The sequence below is a fragment of the Heliangelus exortis genome, chromosome 1 (assembly GCF_036169615.1).
Source record: "Heliangelus exortis chromosome 1, bHelExo1.hap1, whole genome shotgun sequence".
In the NCBI taxonomy this organism is placed as follows: domain Eukaryota; kingdom Metazoa; phylum Chordata; class Aves; order Apodiformes; family Trochilidae; genus Heliangelus; species Heliangelus exortis.
The window spans coordinates 120,031,700-120,048,813 of NC_092422.1; the positions used below are offsets into that span (position 1 = coordinate 120,031,700).

The 17,114-nt window shown below is 41.1% G+C and overlaps 2 protein-coding genes across 3 annotated transcripts in view; both read left to right on the plus strand.

The window, feature by feature from the left end:
• The first annotated feature begins 31 nt into the window (after window positions 1-31).
• Window positions 32-4,651, plus strand: RHNO1 (RAD9-HUS1-RAD1 interacting nuclear orphan 1). Its single transcript, XM_071762552.1, has 3 exons — window positions 32-252; window positions 1,274-1,539; window positions 3,711-4,651. Exons 2-3 carry the CDS (start codon window positions 1,372-1,374, stop codon window positions 4,368-4,370), a joined length of 828 nt encoding a protein of 275 aa, XP_071618653.1. The 5' UTR covers window positions 32-252; window positions 1,274-1,371; the 3' UTR covers window positions 4,371-4,651.
• An 818-nt stretch (window positions 4,652-5,469) lies between these two features.
• The window catches only part of TULP3 (TUB like protein 3), a 29,530-nt gene continuing 17,885 nt past the window's right edge, over window positions 5,470-17,114 (plus strand). The window contains exons 1-2 of one of the 2 annotated variants that reach the window (XM_071762518.1): window positions 5,470-5,695; window positions 14,885-14,936. In XM_071762518.1, coding sequence (XP_071618619.1) covers window positions 5,655-5,695; window positions 14,885-14,936 — 93 coding nt within the window. In that variant the 5' untranslated portion in view covers window positions 5,470-5,654. The remainder of the gene's footprint in view (window positions 5,696-14,884; window positions 14,937-17,114) is intronic. The other variant, XM_071762528.1, reaches the window with a different exon arrangement.

Sequence of the window (17,114 nt, forward strand, 5' to 3'; positions counted from 1 at the left end):
TCGGCCGCCTCCCCTCTTCCCAACCCCCCTCTCCCCTTCCCCCGTTTCACGCCTCCCCTCCTGGGGGGGTTTGCTCAGCTGCTGCTGGAGGCGCAGGCCCGGTCCCGGGCAGCAGCTTGGCCCCAGCCGCGCCGCTTCGGTGGGAGCCCTGCCCTGTGCCCCGCGGCGCCGTCCGCCGGCCCGGGGTTGGTCCAAGGGAGTTGTGGTGTTACGGCCGAACCGGGCCGGGGGAGCGGGCAGGACCGCTCTGCGGTAAGCTGTCAGGATGTTGCTGTCTTGTGCGTTTAGCAAAAAGTGTGTTTCTCAGGAAATGTCGCCTCCAAAGTTCCTCGTCTGCACTGATCTGGCTTTGAAGGGAAAATTGAATGTGATTTTAATTAAAACTTATTCGCTGCACTAAAAAAAAAAAAAAAATAAAAAATCATTCAAGATACGTAGAATACAGGAGGAGATATGTAGAGTCTTAAAAGTACTTAAAAACTTTAACATTCCTGATATTAAAAAGTACAGTTAGTTACCAATAAGAAACTGAAAGACTTCTTGTTATCTCAGCCCTGTGCTCCAACTTGGCATCACAAACAATTTTATGGGTATGACTGAAAAAAAGAGCACAAGTTTCTCTGATTTGAAGTTCCTAAACCTTTATTTATTTGCTTATTTATTTATTTATTACTGTGGACTTGACATGGCTGGTTCAGTATGTCAGCTACTCCCATTACAAGTTTGTTTTTCTTCTCTCCCAGTTTCCTCAGATTTTCAGTGACTGTGCCTATTAATATGTTAAGAACTGTATTCTTCTTATTAATGCTTATTATTCTTATTATATTGATAATATATTAATAATTCATTATTTTACTCTGGCCTTAACATAGATGGATGTAATTCAAATTCTAAAGTGATTTTATGAAGAAAAATGCATATGTTAATTTGCCTGTTGTGTATTTAAAGCATGTATTTTCATAAGAAACTATATTTTTTCCATTAACATTGGGTCCTAAAGGCCCAAAGGCCAGTTCAGAACTCCTTTTGCAGTTGGGTCTGCATCTCTGTCTCCCACGGTGTATTTGTAAAACTTTGGAGGATTTATCTGTTCTGCAATGCATTTTTTAATCTACCTGAAAGTCGACAGAAGGTTCAAAAACTACTGGTAGGAAGAAGTCTGCACAGAGGTGCATACACTGTGCTGTTACCTGAATGGTTTACTTCTGTTAAAAACTAGATCAGAATTTTCTCAACAAGTTTGTTTTCAAATCAATTTACTTGTCTTCTACAGATCTGAGACTTTAGCATCTCCTCGGGGTGCTTTTCTTTTTCTCCGGCTGGCTCTAGCAAGCATCATGAAGTTTCTAAGTCGTTTTACTGTACCTTTTAATGCCTCCGAAAAAGAAAGGTACCCTCAAGGCCAGGAAGGCAGAGCTGGTATTCCTTGAGAGGCCGCCAGAGGGACCCGTCCATTGCTACGAGGCTCCCCTCCCTTCAGCCAGGAATCCAAGACGTGTTCCTACAAAACCTGTAGACCAGAACACCTCTGCTGTCTGGGTTGGTATAGATTATTTTTCCCCCTGCGTCATACAGCAACAGTTTTCAAGTTTTCTCCTCCGTGTCTCAACTGAAAGAGATGTGTCCTGGATACTGAAAGTTAGCAGCATGGGCCTGAATTCATTGTAGCTGCCTACAGTGCTTTCTAGTTGCTTTATAATCTAACTACAAACATTAAGGTCTTGGTTATTTGATGGCATAAAACTGCGTGCAGTATACACTGGTTATTTGCCTTCTGAAAAGCTATTTTTTGTCGGGAAAATGCTGTTTTATGTGACAACTGAAAACCCTGAAAATAAGTAACATTAGTGGGGATTTTTTTTTTTTCCCTCTTTCTTGCTTCTTGAAATGACTGCTGAACTCTAAATGTTAGATGTCAGCGGGCTAGACATTTTGTTTAAATCTGACACTGCTAAGTTTAGAGTACATAGGTTTTCACTTCAGGATTATTTGTTCTAGCCTGCCCTCTCTTCCATTTTGTGTCTTTTGAATAGTTTCTCTCCATATGATTCTGATGGGCTCCTTTTCTGCTCTGAAAAAATATTCCAGGGATTGTTTACATGTCCTAAGAAACTCCTTATGTAATTTAATGTAAAGATTTTTTTAATTTCTTTATTTTTAAATTTTTTTAAGCAAATATGAATAGTCTGTCTCTGCAGCACTTGTACAATAACAGTAATCACCTAGAGCAGCTCTCTTTAAGCATTACTACTTTTTGCCTCTGCTCTTCGTTAAGCTGGCTTGCAAAGCATGGCTTCAAACCTACATGAAACATTCCTTTTCTTCTTGGTAGGAAACCCAGAGTTATTTTTGTGATACCTTAACCTTCAAGTAGGATATGATCAATGTTTTACTCTTTGATTTTTTTATAAGCTTGAGGCAGTTAGCTTTATGGCTTCTGGAACAGTAAGTGAAATAACTGCTGTGAATAAGCTTTCTTTATGCTTGGAAGAGGTGGAAACATCCACACCAGGCTGCTTGATTCCAAACATACGATGATTCTAACAGTTTGAAGAGCACTTGAAGCTCTTTGGTATTTTTCCATTTGAAAATACTGGTAGGTTTGTAACTTCTTGTAATTCCTCTGCAGCGTTTCTGTTAATTTTTTCTGTGGCAACTGATCTTCTGCTTCTATCTTCTTGATGTTACTTAAGTTTTTATACCCTCCTGACTACTAGGATCCTACACTGATAATGCCTCCTGTACATGTTTTCAGAAACCAGGAAATCATATCCTCAACGTCAGTGGTTCATTTATGTTCCTATATGCCAGGATAGAGTCACTTCTCTCTCTTCCTGAACAAACAGTTCAGTTGTACAGCAGCCAAATACTATCCTTAATTAATTAGGGGTTTTTTTATGAATTATGTGGTAACTTACAAATGCTGAAAGGGATTTGTACTTACTGCAACTGGAATCCAGTTTGGTGTGCTCTAGGGAAAAGAAAAATACAAGAAATGGAACCTGATTCTTTTTATTGATAGCCGGGAAGATAAAGAATACTGTGATAGAAGGATTTCCAGGTTTTGAGTAAGAGTCCAGAATCTTTCTAAGAAATATAGATTGTTGAGGTTTAACCATCTTTGATAGAAATCCAGTTCTAGAAGTTGCTTTTGTGTGATGTTACTCCAGAGTAGAAATTATCTTTGGTTTGAAGTAAAATTATTTTTGGTGAATATTCTGAAAGCATTACTAACATAACCTAAGGTGTTGGATCCAGATGGGCATCCTTTATATCACTTTGTATTGCTCTCAGTTCAGCCTGTTCAGGGAGACTAAGAATGTAATTAATTTAACCTATTCAGAGTTACACAGATACAGAAAGGAACAGGATCCAGCTCTGAACTGTTTTACATCTGCAAGAATTACAGGAGTAGACACCAGTTTTTCTTTAAAACCCCATCTTGAGTGCTTTTTAAGTAACCAGAGAATAGCTCACTTGTACTCCAATCACTTTTCAGAAAAGAAAGCAGAACAGGGTGTTGAAGTTTAGAGGTATGTCTTGCTTAGCAGTTTGGTTAGTGACCGATTTGCTTTGCTGCAGACCAGTTTAGTCACTTAATGAATGCTGAAAAAAAAATTAAATAAGCGGGAAAGTGAAATCAGGTTGCCATTCCTTCGTCTGGAGAAAATTGTTGGTGTTTTTTCTTATTTCTATGTCTTTTCCTTCAGGTGTGCCCACAGTTTGAAACAACTAAGTCGGTGGTGTCGAAAGAATGCCAGAAGAAGTGTCGTGGCCCTCGCAAGCCCCAGAATCAGGATGGCAAACACAGTTCCCTTCACCCAGGAGGAGCTTGCCACAGAGCTGCAGCCTGCAAATATCCACCTTTAACTTTTCATACTCCAGAAGGACATGCAGTCCACCCCTCAGACAGTCTGAATCACTTGAGGAAGAACCCACAGCACTCTCACAGCCTGCCCAAGAAACAGACGGCAACAAAAGCCAACATCCAGGTGAACAGTCCAGAAAACTGTAAAGAAATACCTTCCCTACCTGCTCCCCAGCCTGTGGAGCCAGAATTCTGTAGTTTACCACATTTAGAGACTGCACAGACGCCTTCCATGAGGAACTGGGGATGCAGCAGCACTCTGGCACAAACAAGTAGCCATGCCTGGCATCCAGAAGCAGAGCTGGCACATGGCATTGGTGCCTGTGGGAGTGGGGATTCAGCAGCAGTACTGGTGACAGATACTCCCGAACATGAGTATGGAGTAAAGGTTACTTGGAGACGGCGGCCTCACTTAATGAAATACCTGCTGGAGAGAGGGAAGCTGAGTGCTGCCAACATATTAGTGAGCCCTGAGCTCTCAAGGAGGCAGGCTAATGTCTGATTTGGCAGGAGATTTATTATTTTCTTATGTGCAAAGACACAATGTTACTTTCAAGGAACATTCAGCTGTGTTACTGTTACCCTTTTAAATTAGCGGACCAAAAAGACTGTTTAGGAAGGAAACATTGTTATTTATTTCGGGTTTGTGCAGAGCTGAGTGCTCCATGGCTTCTCACAAATCAAGCACACCAAAGGAAATTTTCTGAGAAGTATTTTGTACACAATACTGTAAAGTTAATAAGCTTCTAAATCCGTCTTCTTTACAATAATCGGCTACCAATTTATTTATAGTTATAATATGGTTATGGCGCTATTTCTACTACAGCACATGTTCAGAAGAGGGGTCTTTTTGGCCTGGAGGTGTGATTTTTAGTATTACAATGACATTATAATGAGCTAAATTCACATAAAGGACACAATATTGCAAGGTCTGTAACTCCAATTGCTCAAGACTGGTCCAACAGTCAATCTCACCTTGATTTTAGTTCTTTTTATCATACCCTGCATTCCTTAGGTGTCATTATCCTTATAGACCTTAAATCTGTGCCACGTTAGTGATATATGTGAAACGCCCTTGATACATCTTGATTGATTGCTGCCTTCAAGGCCTAGTTATTCCAGGATGTTCTTGCTCAGTGCTAGCTGTGGCACTAATTGTATGCCTTTCCAATTACAGTTTTAACTTGTGTATATACACAGAGGACATATTACACGAAATAATCACATCACTCTGAATATCTCAGTTATTTTTCAGCACCTCAGGCCCGGTTGTATGGGGCTTTGACCACTGCTCTAGCGGGTGCTCTCCCTGCCCATTCGGGGCGGGTGGAAGTAGATGATATTTAAGGTCCCCTTCCAACCCAAACCATTCTAAGATACGCCTCCTACTGGCTGATTCTCCCGAAAAACCCGCTGGGTGGATGCTTTAGGATGGAGATAAGTCGGGCCGGGCTTCCTAGGGGTGCGGGGAGGCTCCGAAAAGAGCTTTCTACGTGGCCCCATGGTAGGGGCCGTCACCCCGGTTACCCAGAGGAGGCGGAAGGCGGGGGGTGCCGGGCGGCTGGGGCGGGAAGGGGGCTGGGCTGACCGTCGTCCCGCGCATGTGCGGGGCTCGTCCCGCCCCGCCGAGGGGCTCCGTGTCCGTCGGGCGGGCGGTCCGTCTGTCTGCTGCGCCTTGGGCCAATCAATGGCGCCGCGCCCCAGCACCCGGTTCGGTTGCCAAGGGGAGCGGTGAGGCCGGGGCGCGGCGCGGCGGCCGGGGCCCCATAGCAACGGCGGGGCCGGGATGGAGAGCGTCAGGGCCCGCGGTGGCTCGGCCGGCGGCAGGTGAGAGAGGTTCGGCGGGACCCTGCGAGTACTCGTCGCGGGCCTGGCGGTACTGCAGGACTGTCTGCGGCCCGACCCGGCCCGGCCCCGCACCTCGGGTGGGGGTTTCCCAGCGAGATGATTCCCGGTTCGGTTCCACCTTCCGGCGGGCGGGCGCGCACTGGTTTCGGGAAGGTGACGTCTCCGGGACTCCCGTCGCGGCGCGCAGCTCCTCCTCGCACGGCAGCCGGGGCAGCGCACCCACCCGCGGGGCTCCCGGTACCGGGTTGAGCGGGGCCTAAGCGGGCCCAGCCGCGCGCGTGGGGCAGTGGCCCGCGTGGCGGGGCGGGGGCTGTGGTCCCCCCACCTCCCCCCGACCCCCCTTTGCCCCGGGAAGCTGCCGCTCCCAGCGGGAACACGGTGGTCGCTTAAATCCCGAAGCCGTGCTCAGTGTGCCTCGCTCTTCGGCGTCGTGCGCTGTGCATCGTCTGTGTCCTTGTGGGCTGAGCTGGGTTTGTGGGGTCTGGGTCCACCCTGCTCGTTTCTCGGTGCTGATGTGAAGCGTTTTTGCGGGTTTACTCCGCGCTGCTGGTGCTGATGGAGCTCCTGGGGTATATGGGGTCGTACTCCGTGTGCTGTTGCAAGGGAAAGAGAGAGAAAACGGAAGGGAGATCAACTGATATAACAGGGGAAAAAAACCTGTGAACTTCGGGAAAGAGATTTTGGAAAGAGATTATGCCCGTGGCACTTGAATAGCTCAAAACCCGCATTAGTTGAAATTAAATGTGAGAATACAGGCAGGCAGTGAAAATGAGTTTTGAAAGAATTAGTATGACTGTTAAAACAAAAGAAAAAAAGTCTCTTCTGACTCTTGGATCTTGATCTCTTGGACTTGCCTCTGATGTTTGGATGGGGAAAGGAAAAAGCAAGTAAAGAGAGAAACCTAAACCTCTTACAGCCGTACTATAATAAGCACGCTGTAGAAGAGAAACATTATTTACTTGTACCATACAATTGGTAATTTTAGCTCAATAATTCATTATACATTAAAGTTTTGAGCATTCTGCCTTCCAGATGTGCTTCACCTTCTAGTTTTCAGATGTAATGTATGGGTAACACGATTTTCAAAGTGCAAAAGTCTTGACTGGGTCTACAGAGCCTGGGTGTCAGTTACAGCAGTCCCCCTTCTATAACCTGGATGCCTCTTGGGGTGATGACATGAATGAAAGAGTGGTTTTCTGGTTTTGCACTCGGGAGTTCTGGAATACTTCCTCAATGTCTTCAAAAGTTAATGAAGAAGAAGGGCATATATTATTTCCATTTGCAAAAGATTATGAGCCCATGTGTTGATAAAGGCTCAAAAGTGATTTCATGGATTGTTGTCCAGCCAAAAGCCCTTTCCATACTTGAAAAAACCCTAGTGTAGTTGAGGTTGTCAGGAGTCTTGGTAACTGCTAGGCTTCACTTTTGTATAGATGCACAATAATCATAATTTTGAGGAAAAAAAGACAAACTACTTTGCTAATGCTTTTAGCTTTTAGCTATACTCATGACCCAGAGAAGAGAAAAAAAATTGAAATTCCTTTTAAAAGCCTATCAGCATCACTGCTAGTCCCTGGGTATTTTTATTGGGCCACACTGCTTTGCAAATTCCTGGATTTATAATTCTGCAAATCTTATCCTTAGGTAAAAGAGAACTGGCTTAATACCTTGATTGTTTCACCACTTTCAAGTCTGAACATTATGACAAAGAAATCTGTCCAAAAGGAGACAAATCTGTAAATATTTTATAAATGTGGTTGACATGTAATCTTAGGAGTGCAGTTTTGAAAGGAAACAAAACCTTTTCCAACTGCAATGTGATGCTGCTGCTGTCTGGGTGAGTGAAGAAAGAATCACCTCATTTCCTGTGACAGGCTGCTGGGGCAAGAGAGGGGGGAAAAAAATAGCAACAGGGTTACACCTCTCGCTCAATTTTCCAAGTGCAACTAGAAATACATTTGGTAATTGCAATTGTTAGGAGTTGTCTTAAAGTTGAACATTGTTTGGACTGTCTCTTCAGTTTTTTAAAAAGTTTTCCCATCTCTTACAATTTAGAATTTAGGTTATTGATGACTCATCTTTAAAGAGGCAATCATTCTTTTTCTCTTCTCCTGCATTTTTTTTTTTTTTAAACCACTATTGGTATGGCATCTGTAGGAGGGGCAAGTACCCCACTTTCAATGTAATTATGACTTTATATGTGTGAAAACATTCTGCAACCAAACTTACAGTGAGATAGTTCCAGACTCCTGTTTTGTCAATGAGGCAGTTGGGTGATCTCTAAAATAAAATTGTTGGCTGTGTTATAATTGAGTTATGGGATGACTTCTCTTTGAAATGGATTTCTTGATATGTCTAGAGCTGTTGCCTTAGACTTCTGCAAGAACATTTACCTTTCCTCCTAGTGTTGTTTAAAACATGTATTGTCTGAGATGTTAGAACTCTAACTGTTTGTGTTATTGTTATAGAAGTCTGTGGTCACTTTTGGACTCTTTTCACATTTAGCATTCTCATATGAGATCTGAGGAAAAAAAACACCTAGCAGCAGTATCTTGCTGAGTCACTTAGTTTGGGATGGAAATTAAATTTTGCTATTCCTAGCACTTTAATAGATATCCCTTTCAATTTTTTAAAATAAAAAACTGGACTGGGACTGAAAGTCCACAGTCACTTCTAGAGTATCAGCTCCAAAAATTTAATTCATGTTCCTTCCTCAAGTTTTTGTCTGAGAGACTGTAAAATGCAATTTTTGGCATGAAGTGTTATCCACTTGTTTTCAGGAAACTCTGAGTTTTGCTATCTAGTTTGGGCTAAGCATACTGTATGCTGTCTGACTGCTGACTTTGTTACTAGAGAAGATAGTAGCTGCTCTAAATTTCACTGGTTTCATGTTGTGATAGGTCACAATACTAACAAAAGTGACAGGTAAGTTGTAGTTATTCACAAACAGAAGATCAGAGGAATCAGAATTCTAAAGTCCTTCTTGCTTTGGTCTTTTGCTGGGGAGAGTGAATTCTAGCAATGAAGTGACTGGGAATTAGGAGTGTGTAGCTGAGAGAACATGAAATAGAAACCTGGTGTTCTGCTTATGGAATAAATGTCTCTTTGGTTTCCCTAGCAGAAATCTAGTTTTCATAAAATTCACCGGAATAAACATGATTTTGGAAACAGAGTGTTCTAACAGTTGCATTGGTGGCTAAGAGCTGAAAAGTCTGTACTCAAGTTGTACTCAAGAAAGTTTTCTAGTCATGTCCTTAATCGAGGCCCCAGGGAGGCAGCAGAATTCCTGTCCAGCATATTGGACCCTATGTTCCCCTCAGAAGGGAGTCACTTGCCTTTTCTTCCTGCTGGAGGTGTTTGCAATATGAGGTGTTGCTTTTCTGACCTTAGCAACACCTCTGGTATACATGAACCATCATCCACATTTTCTTTCTTTGGGATGGTATTCTCATTGCTCTGACTTGTTGGGGCAGCTGTTTTGCCAAAATAAAATATCCATATATGCATTTATAGATGTATATAAAAAGATACATCTATATATATGTTTCAGAGTGCCAGCCTTTTTTGGTTTTGTTTGGTTTTGGCATGTGTCTAGTTCATGTGAATTTAAAGGCAATTCCACAGTAAAGTTTCATTTTTAAACTTGGAGGTAAGTAGAAGGAGAGACCGTAAAGGAAAAACTTGCCTTTATGCTTCTTTAGGATCTTTTTTAGTATGTTTGAAATAATTCAGATAGCTGCTGCAAGTCATTGGCAAGAACATACTGTGCCTAGAGGCCATATAGATCTAGATGTTTGTCTTTCTGCTCCCTCACCCAACTTTGGTCTGGCAATTGATTTTAGTGTTCCTATTAGTTTATTTTACACTTCTTTTCAAATATTCTGATGTAACTCTTATACAAACGGTACCATGTGAAACATGATTTGTGTACTAAAGCATAACCAAGACAGTCTTCATGTGCAATAACATAGTCACTCATTAAGAATTGCTTCCAAAACTAGATGTTCACTGTTGCCATGTCATTGTTCCCAGAGTATGTCCAGTAGGTAAAAAAACTGACAGATAGATGTTGTGAAAGCTTTCAGGAAACAGTATGCTACTGGCATTAGAACTCTGTGCATGATTTCAGGGTGGGGAGGTGCAGTGTTGAAATCAGACGTAAAATGGATTTCACTGGAGAAATTATTCTTTTAGTAAATAAAGCATAGAGAAGCTAAAAATTGTCCTGGTTGAGATATCAATAACTAAAAAATAGCTCATAACTGAAATGTTGGTGCAATCTGAGCAGTGTCACCTAGAAATGGATGTGGCATTTTTATGGCTAAGTTGCAGAAGATTTTACCTTGGAAGACTTAATGATAGTTTAATTCTGAAGGAAATAATATTCTGTGTATGAAAAAAACCCCACTCCAACACATTCTTCTACTTTTGGGAGTGCAGAAAAAGTAGGTATTCCTCCCTCCTGTGGATGCTATGTTGCAGATTTTCCCAGAAATTAATTATTACAATTGTAATAGTTGCAAGGAAAGCAGATGGGACTCCTCCCTTTTGTGGATTGGAATGTGCATTACAGATAAATTTTGTTCCTCAACCACTCTCCAGAGACAGAATTGCAATTTTTGTTTGGCATATTTGTTTTAAAAAGAAAGAATACTTCTTCAAATGATCTGTTTTCTATAGCTGCTATTTTCCCTCATAGCTGTAGTTCAGATGAGGAGAGCAATTCCTAGGAAAGCTCTTGGGACAGATATTTAAGAATGAAAACGCTTTTATACTCTGCATTTCTTACTGAAGTTGCTTTTACTTGAGCTTCTAAAGCTAAAAATAAAATCTAGTGGACAAAAAAGTGTGCCAAAAGCCACATTCTTCTCATTCCCTGATTCCTAAGTTCTGAGACTATTGCTCAGAGACAGAACTACTACTACCACATTAATAAACTGTCCTGCAAAGGGAAAAAGAGTCATCTGTAGCTTTTTTAGACTCTGAGTGGAAGAAGTCCTCTGTAGAGTGAGAAATGGAGCATAAAATATTTGGAAGTTTGGGACATTTGTGGAGGAAAGTGATGTTTCTTTATTGTGCTTTGAAGTTCCATTAAGAGAAAGAGAGCAATGGAAACATAAAAATTAAGGCCAAAGAATGGCATTTGTTATTTCTCAAACCTACATCTACCTGAACTGCAGAATACCTTTAGCTATCTAGGAAACTTTTAAATTGGCAAGGAAACTTAAATTTTCTCTTGCTTGTTTAGGAGGAAAAACTGAGTAGAGTATTCTTTAGTTGACATATGAGGAATGTACCTATTTTGTTGACTTCAAGAAAAAACATAATGAGGTTTTCTCCTTGGCTTAACATACTTAAAATCTGTCTGTCCAGTGAATTCTGAATCATGTAGAACATTTTTTTTCTCTACAGTCTGCTCTTCCTGTTGCTTTTCTTGCCTTCTCTACTTATTGCCTCTTAGCCACAGCTGCAGCCAATCAACTCCTTGCAAAAGTAGCCCATAATAAGTCAGCTTTTAATCTGCCTCTTTACAGCTTCAAAAGTCAGTATATAAAGGGAACTTAATTGTTTCCTTGACATAACTTGGTAGAAGAATGCTTAGCTCTCCCATCTGGGATAACAATATCTGAAAACTGAGGTAGACCATAGTCTTACTCCATTACAGCAGTTTTTAATATTCAACCTTAATTAAAAGTCTGTTGAAAATCCACAGCCGTGTGATATATCCCAATGGTTAATGAGTTCATGTTAAATAAAAATTTAATTTGCAGTCTGAATTTGTCTAGCTGCAGTTATATATAACTGGATTTTGTCATCTTCTCTCTCATCAATGGTAATTTATGGGCTCAAATTCATGGAGCATAGCTATTTTGGAGTTTTTAAGTATAATATATTTAGGGTCACAAAGAAATTACAAAGAAAACAAATTTTTAAACTCTGTCTATCTGTATGCACACTTTACAACATAGTCTATAATTCCAAAATTGCAGTGTTATTTAAAAACAATTTTTCCATTCTGAAAGAACTGTCAATAGATGTGGTGAGCCTTTTTTTTACAAAAATGAAAATAAAATGCATAAAAAATGAAGCCTTAATTAGATACCTAAACATCTGTTAACTAAATTGTGAGATTGCTCTTCACTGTGGCTAGCTTGTTATTCTGCAAATTAATAGGAAAGACCAAATAACCACTCATAATAAATTTGTCATCCACATATTGCAACGCTTTAATTTCTGCTTATGATACGAAAACAAGGCTAGTTCTGTTTTCATCAGGAATTTGAGGTGGTATCAGTTAAAACATTTTGCTTCATGCTGAGCTGTGCTGACTCTGGAAATGGATTTGCAAGTAGGAATGGATCCCTGAACCCCCTTGTGTCTCACTGTCTTCTCCCCTATTCAGACATGCTGCTGTATCTTCTCAAGTGAGCTTTTTTGTTAAGTGGTTGCTTTGGTTGCTTTCTGTGTTCTGGGTAATCATTGGTCTTCCCTTCTATGCTATGTTCTGGGTCGTTTTTCTTTTCTCCATGGCAATGTCTGTTGTGCCTCACCCAGCTGCAGTAGTAGAACTTGTGGATTCTGGTAAATCATAGAATCATAGAATAGGCTGGGTTGGAAGGGACCTCAGAGATCATCGAGTCCAACCCTTGAACAACTACCGCCACAGTCACTAGACTATGGCACTGAGTGCCATATCGAGTCGCTTTTTAAATGTCTCCAGGGACGAAGAGTCCACCACCTCCCCAGGCAGCCCGTTCCAATGTCTGATCACCCTTTCCGTGAAAAAATTCTTTCTAATATCCAATCTGAACTTCCCCCGGCACAATTTAAGACCATGCCTTCTTGTCTTGCTGAGAGTTGCCTGGGAAAAGAGACCAATCCCCGCCTGGCTCCATCCTCCTTTCAGGTAGTTGTAGAGAGCAATGAGGTCTCCCCTGAGCCTCCTCTTCTCCAGGCTGAACAGCCCCAGCTCCCTCAGCCTCTCCTCATAGGATCTGTGCTCGAATCCATTCACCAGCCGGGTTGCCCTCCTTTGGACCTGTTCGAGGACCTCAATATCCTTCTTGAACTGAGGGGCCCAGAACTGAACACAGTACTCGAGGTGTGGCCTCACCAGGGCTGAGTACAGGGGCAGAATCACTTCCCTGGACCTGCTGGCCACGCCTGATACAGGCCAGGATGCCATTGGCCTTCTTGGCCACCTGGGCACACTGCTGGCTCATGTTCAGCTTCCTGTCAATCCAGACTCCCAGGTCCCTTTCTGCCTGGCTGCTCTCCAACCACTCTGTGCCCAGTCTGTAGCGCTGCAGGTTCTCCTGTAGTCTGCTCTCCTGCAGCACTTGGGGAGAGGAAGATTGTGACTACCTGAGGCTACTTGAGTGTTTTCAGTTTGTATTTATTAAAGGGCAGCTGGTTTTGTGGCTGGATTTTGGTTTTGTTTCGTTGGGTTTCCCCCCTGTTCTCGGCTGTGTTGTTGTAGTTAAGGAAACGCCACTCATTTTCCCCATTCCTACTGGATATTTAATTCCTCTTATTATGCATAAACCCATCAAATGGAAAAGCATGGCAGAGACCACAGTTATTTTACGTGGGCATGTCCAAAGGGCACTCAGTTGTAGCAGTCTGTGTAGCCAGTCCCTCTGAGGGAGGCTTCGTGTTGGAAGCCTGCAGCTCCCTTAGCACCCTGCTTGCGTTCCTGGCTGGGGAGCTGTGGGAGTAACTCTGGCACAGCCTTTTCCTCTAAGCTTTGTAACAGTCCCACTGGGATGAGTAGAAAAGGTTTGTAGCCTGTGTATGTGTGGGAAGCTCTTCCCTTGTCTGGTTATTATGTTACACTTCAATGATAACCGAGTGCTGGAAGGAAAGTTGCAAGAGGGGTAAATGAAAGCAGAGCAGTTTTTAAAATTATTGCTGCTTACTATTTGCAGTGCTTCAGTGCTTCTTTTCTCTGTATGAACCACCATCCCTGGAAGTATTTTAAAAATGTGTAGATGAGGCTTCTCAGAATATGCTTTGGTGGGCATAGTGATACAGATATTGATGAATATGTTTTATTTATTTTACTGGAGGACTATGTTGACGATTGGACATGGTGATCTCAGAGGCCTTCTCCAACTATGACAATTCTATGATTTTGTGAATCCTTGCACTTTAGAGTACAAAGGATTGATGGTTGCTTTCATTCTGTTGCCTGCTACCAGGGGATTTTGGTCAGTTTTCCTTGTAAAGGGTTATACTCAGCACTGTCTGCCAGCTTGTGACTTCACCTCTTTGGATATTCCTGCATGCCTATGCTAGACAGAATTTCCTGTTTAAATAGAAATTTTGGCTAGCCTTTCTTCTCTGCATGCCATCAATAAGATTTATAATATTTGTCTGTTTCCATATTAAGTATCTTTTCTCTGATGCTTTCTCACTTCCAGAGAGGTCTTTGTCAAAATTGTGTTGGAGGAAAGTGCACAACTGTGGTAGGCAGAATATGTGTTTACTTGTTAATTAATCTCTCCTTCTTATATAGGGGTAAACTGCTCTGAATTGCACTTTTATATAATAATTAACTGTTGAAGAAAAGGAAATGGGAAGTCTATATGGGAACACAACTTAGAGTGAAAAACTGGAGTTCTTATGAAAGTTACCTATAAAAGAAATAGTGAAATAATTAATTTTTTTTTTTCAACTCTAGAAATTAGTATCCAGGGTTGCAAATACAGATCCAGGTATTAACAGTAGTTTTGAAAGGTCTGGCAGGAGTAGAAAACGGTGCGGGTTTGACTTCAAGAAAAAAACTAAAATACTGAGTTAATTTGGAACTGAGTATTTTATAATGGATTGTGACCTTTGCTGACTATATCTGGACTGTGTTAAGCCTTCAGATATAACCTCTCATAGCTCACTTCAATGGTGGCTCATGATCTATCAGTAATGAGGCCTTTTTGGCTTACAAAAATTTTCAGAACAATTTACTAATGTGATATAACAACAGTTTGTCCTACTTATGACAGAGTATGAAGTATATTTTATTTTTTAATGTTTTGTAACTTGGTTTTCCTGTGGGATAGAAGTTATGTCTTATGTCAGTGAAGTTGTACATAATCTGTGAACAGGCTGTGCTCTTATAATGCAAGCTTTTTAGTTGCAATAATTAATTTCTTTCTTTCTTTTTCCCAGCATCTTTGAGGATGAAAGCATGAAACTACGACAACTGAAACTAGAGAATCAGGTAAATAAATGATAGTGCTGATAAAAATAAGTGTAGGAAAACAAACCTTATCCATCTAGGGATTTTAGTAATGGCAGTAAAGTGCTAAAAATGCTTGGTCTCAAGGATAAAATGAGAACTCATTGCTAATATTCTTCTTTAAATGTTTTTATAGCTTTCATTAATTCAAATTAGCCTTACTATGCCTTGTAGTCTTCATTCCTTTGATACATTTCCTCTTCATATTTCCTCTCGTTTCATTGGGACTGAGTCACCACAATGCAGGGATGAATCAGAAGAGAGGAAAACTGCAGGGCATTATCCACTTCAGGCATCAAAGGAAAAGAAAAGTTTCCCCAAGCTATAGAAAGATCTCCTTAACACTGCTGTTGAAAAATATTCCCAGCATCTTTTAACTTTATTTCCTACAAAGAAAACATTTACAACCAAGCGTTTGTCAAATATTGGGTTATAGTTCTCAGTTTTTAAAATGCTATTTGCTGCATGTTTCCATACACTTTAAAGCAATAAATTATCCATCCTTAGTATTCTTTTTCTGGGAAATTGTAAATGATTATAAATACACTAGGTGTGAGGTTATTATGATTCTCTAGCTGGCCATTTCACACGGGCCAGAAATCCCTGTCTTACTTGAATTAAATCTGTGTTCAAATTAAAGTATGTTTTTAGTCAAGTTCTCTTTCAGCTGAGGATCTTTAAATCCAGACAGAACACTCTTCAGAGAAGTGTTGCAGTAGATAATATTAAACCCCCTTTCCCAGAATTTTTTCACTATTATTTCCCACTATTTGTTCACTATTTCACTGAATTTGCTTAGCTTTCAGACAGTGGCATTCTTACCAACTTTGTATGTATACAGGTGCTTATCTAAAATGACTCAGAGTCAAGGAGTAAAAAATTATCTTTTGACATATTTATGGAAGCCTGAAAATCCTTCTACCTCTAAGGTCTCCACTAACACTTTAAAAAAAAAAAAACAAACACCAAAACAAAGCAAAGCAAAATAAACACAAAACCAAACCAATCCAAAATAAAACCACACCGTTAGTTCAAGTAATAACTAAAAGAGCATTGTGAGTCAAATTCCACTCAGAAAGAAGTTGCAAAACTAAGATATGGTCCAGCTCCTTGGTGATGAACCTCGGTGTCTGTTTTGGGTCTGCTGCCTTGGGTTATCAACTGGTACTGATCACTGGCTCCTAGTACTAGGCCCAGTTATCAATGTATGCCTAGTTTCAAACCTGGCCATGGGGATATTCTGTTGTTCCCCCAAATCAAGGCTGTTGGGCTGGATGGAATTCCCTCAGAGTATCTGTCAGTTGAAGCAGAAAGAGGTGAGTTAAAAGAATCCATATCCTTTTGCGATTTTTTTCCAGGCTTTCTTGGATTTGATTGGGATTGAAATAATCTGTAAAACCAACAGCTGGAAAATGTCACTAAAATGTTTTTTAACACCACCTCCTCTCCTTGCAAAAGAGATTTGTTGAGAGACACAAATGGTCTCTAATTTAGGCTTGAAAGTTACCTTCTAAAGTCTACTTTTAACTTTTACAGAAACAGTACCATGCCTTCTGCAGAAATAGAGGTCAATAGGAAATCACTATCAGACATGAAGGACCCCTTGCTGGTTGTAGCTGATGCCTCACTTGATTCATTTGTCCTAAAAAATTACAGGAATTGGTTTTAAAAAACGCAAACCGTTTTAATTCAGTGGGATAATGTTTAGAACCTTTGGCTGTACAGAGAGTCTGGGATAAGCATTTGCCACAGATGCCCATCATCCATCTTTAAGATGGGTTTGGAAACCCTGTAATTGGAAAAAAAAAAAAAAAAAAAAAAAAAAAAAGAAAAAAAAAAAAAAAAAATTTCTAAGGCATGACATCAGGTCCCATCAGTGGGCCAGCTCCTGCTGGCAGGATGCTTTTATCTAGACTCCTGCCTTCTCCTAGAGGAGGGAGCCTTGTGTGGCTGCTCAGGCAGTGCTTCCTTCCCCAGCAGCACCTCCAGCTCACAGTGCAGTCTCCCTTTGGGTAGAGAGAGTGAAGCTGAATGCATATTTCTTCATGCACTTACCCTTGAAGTGAAGTTTAATTAATGCCATCATCACTGGTGTTGTCACTTCTGCCTCAGAATGAAATAAGGAGGAGCTGGAAGCATGGAGGGGATGTTTCCAAGCTA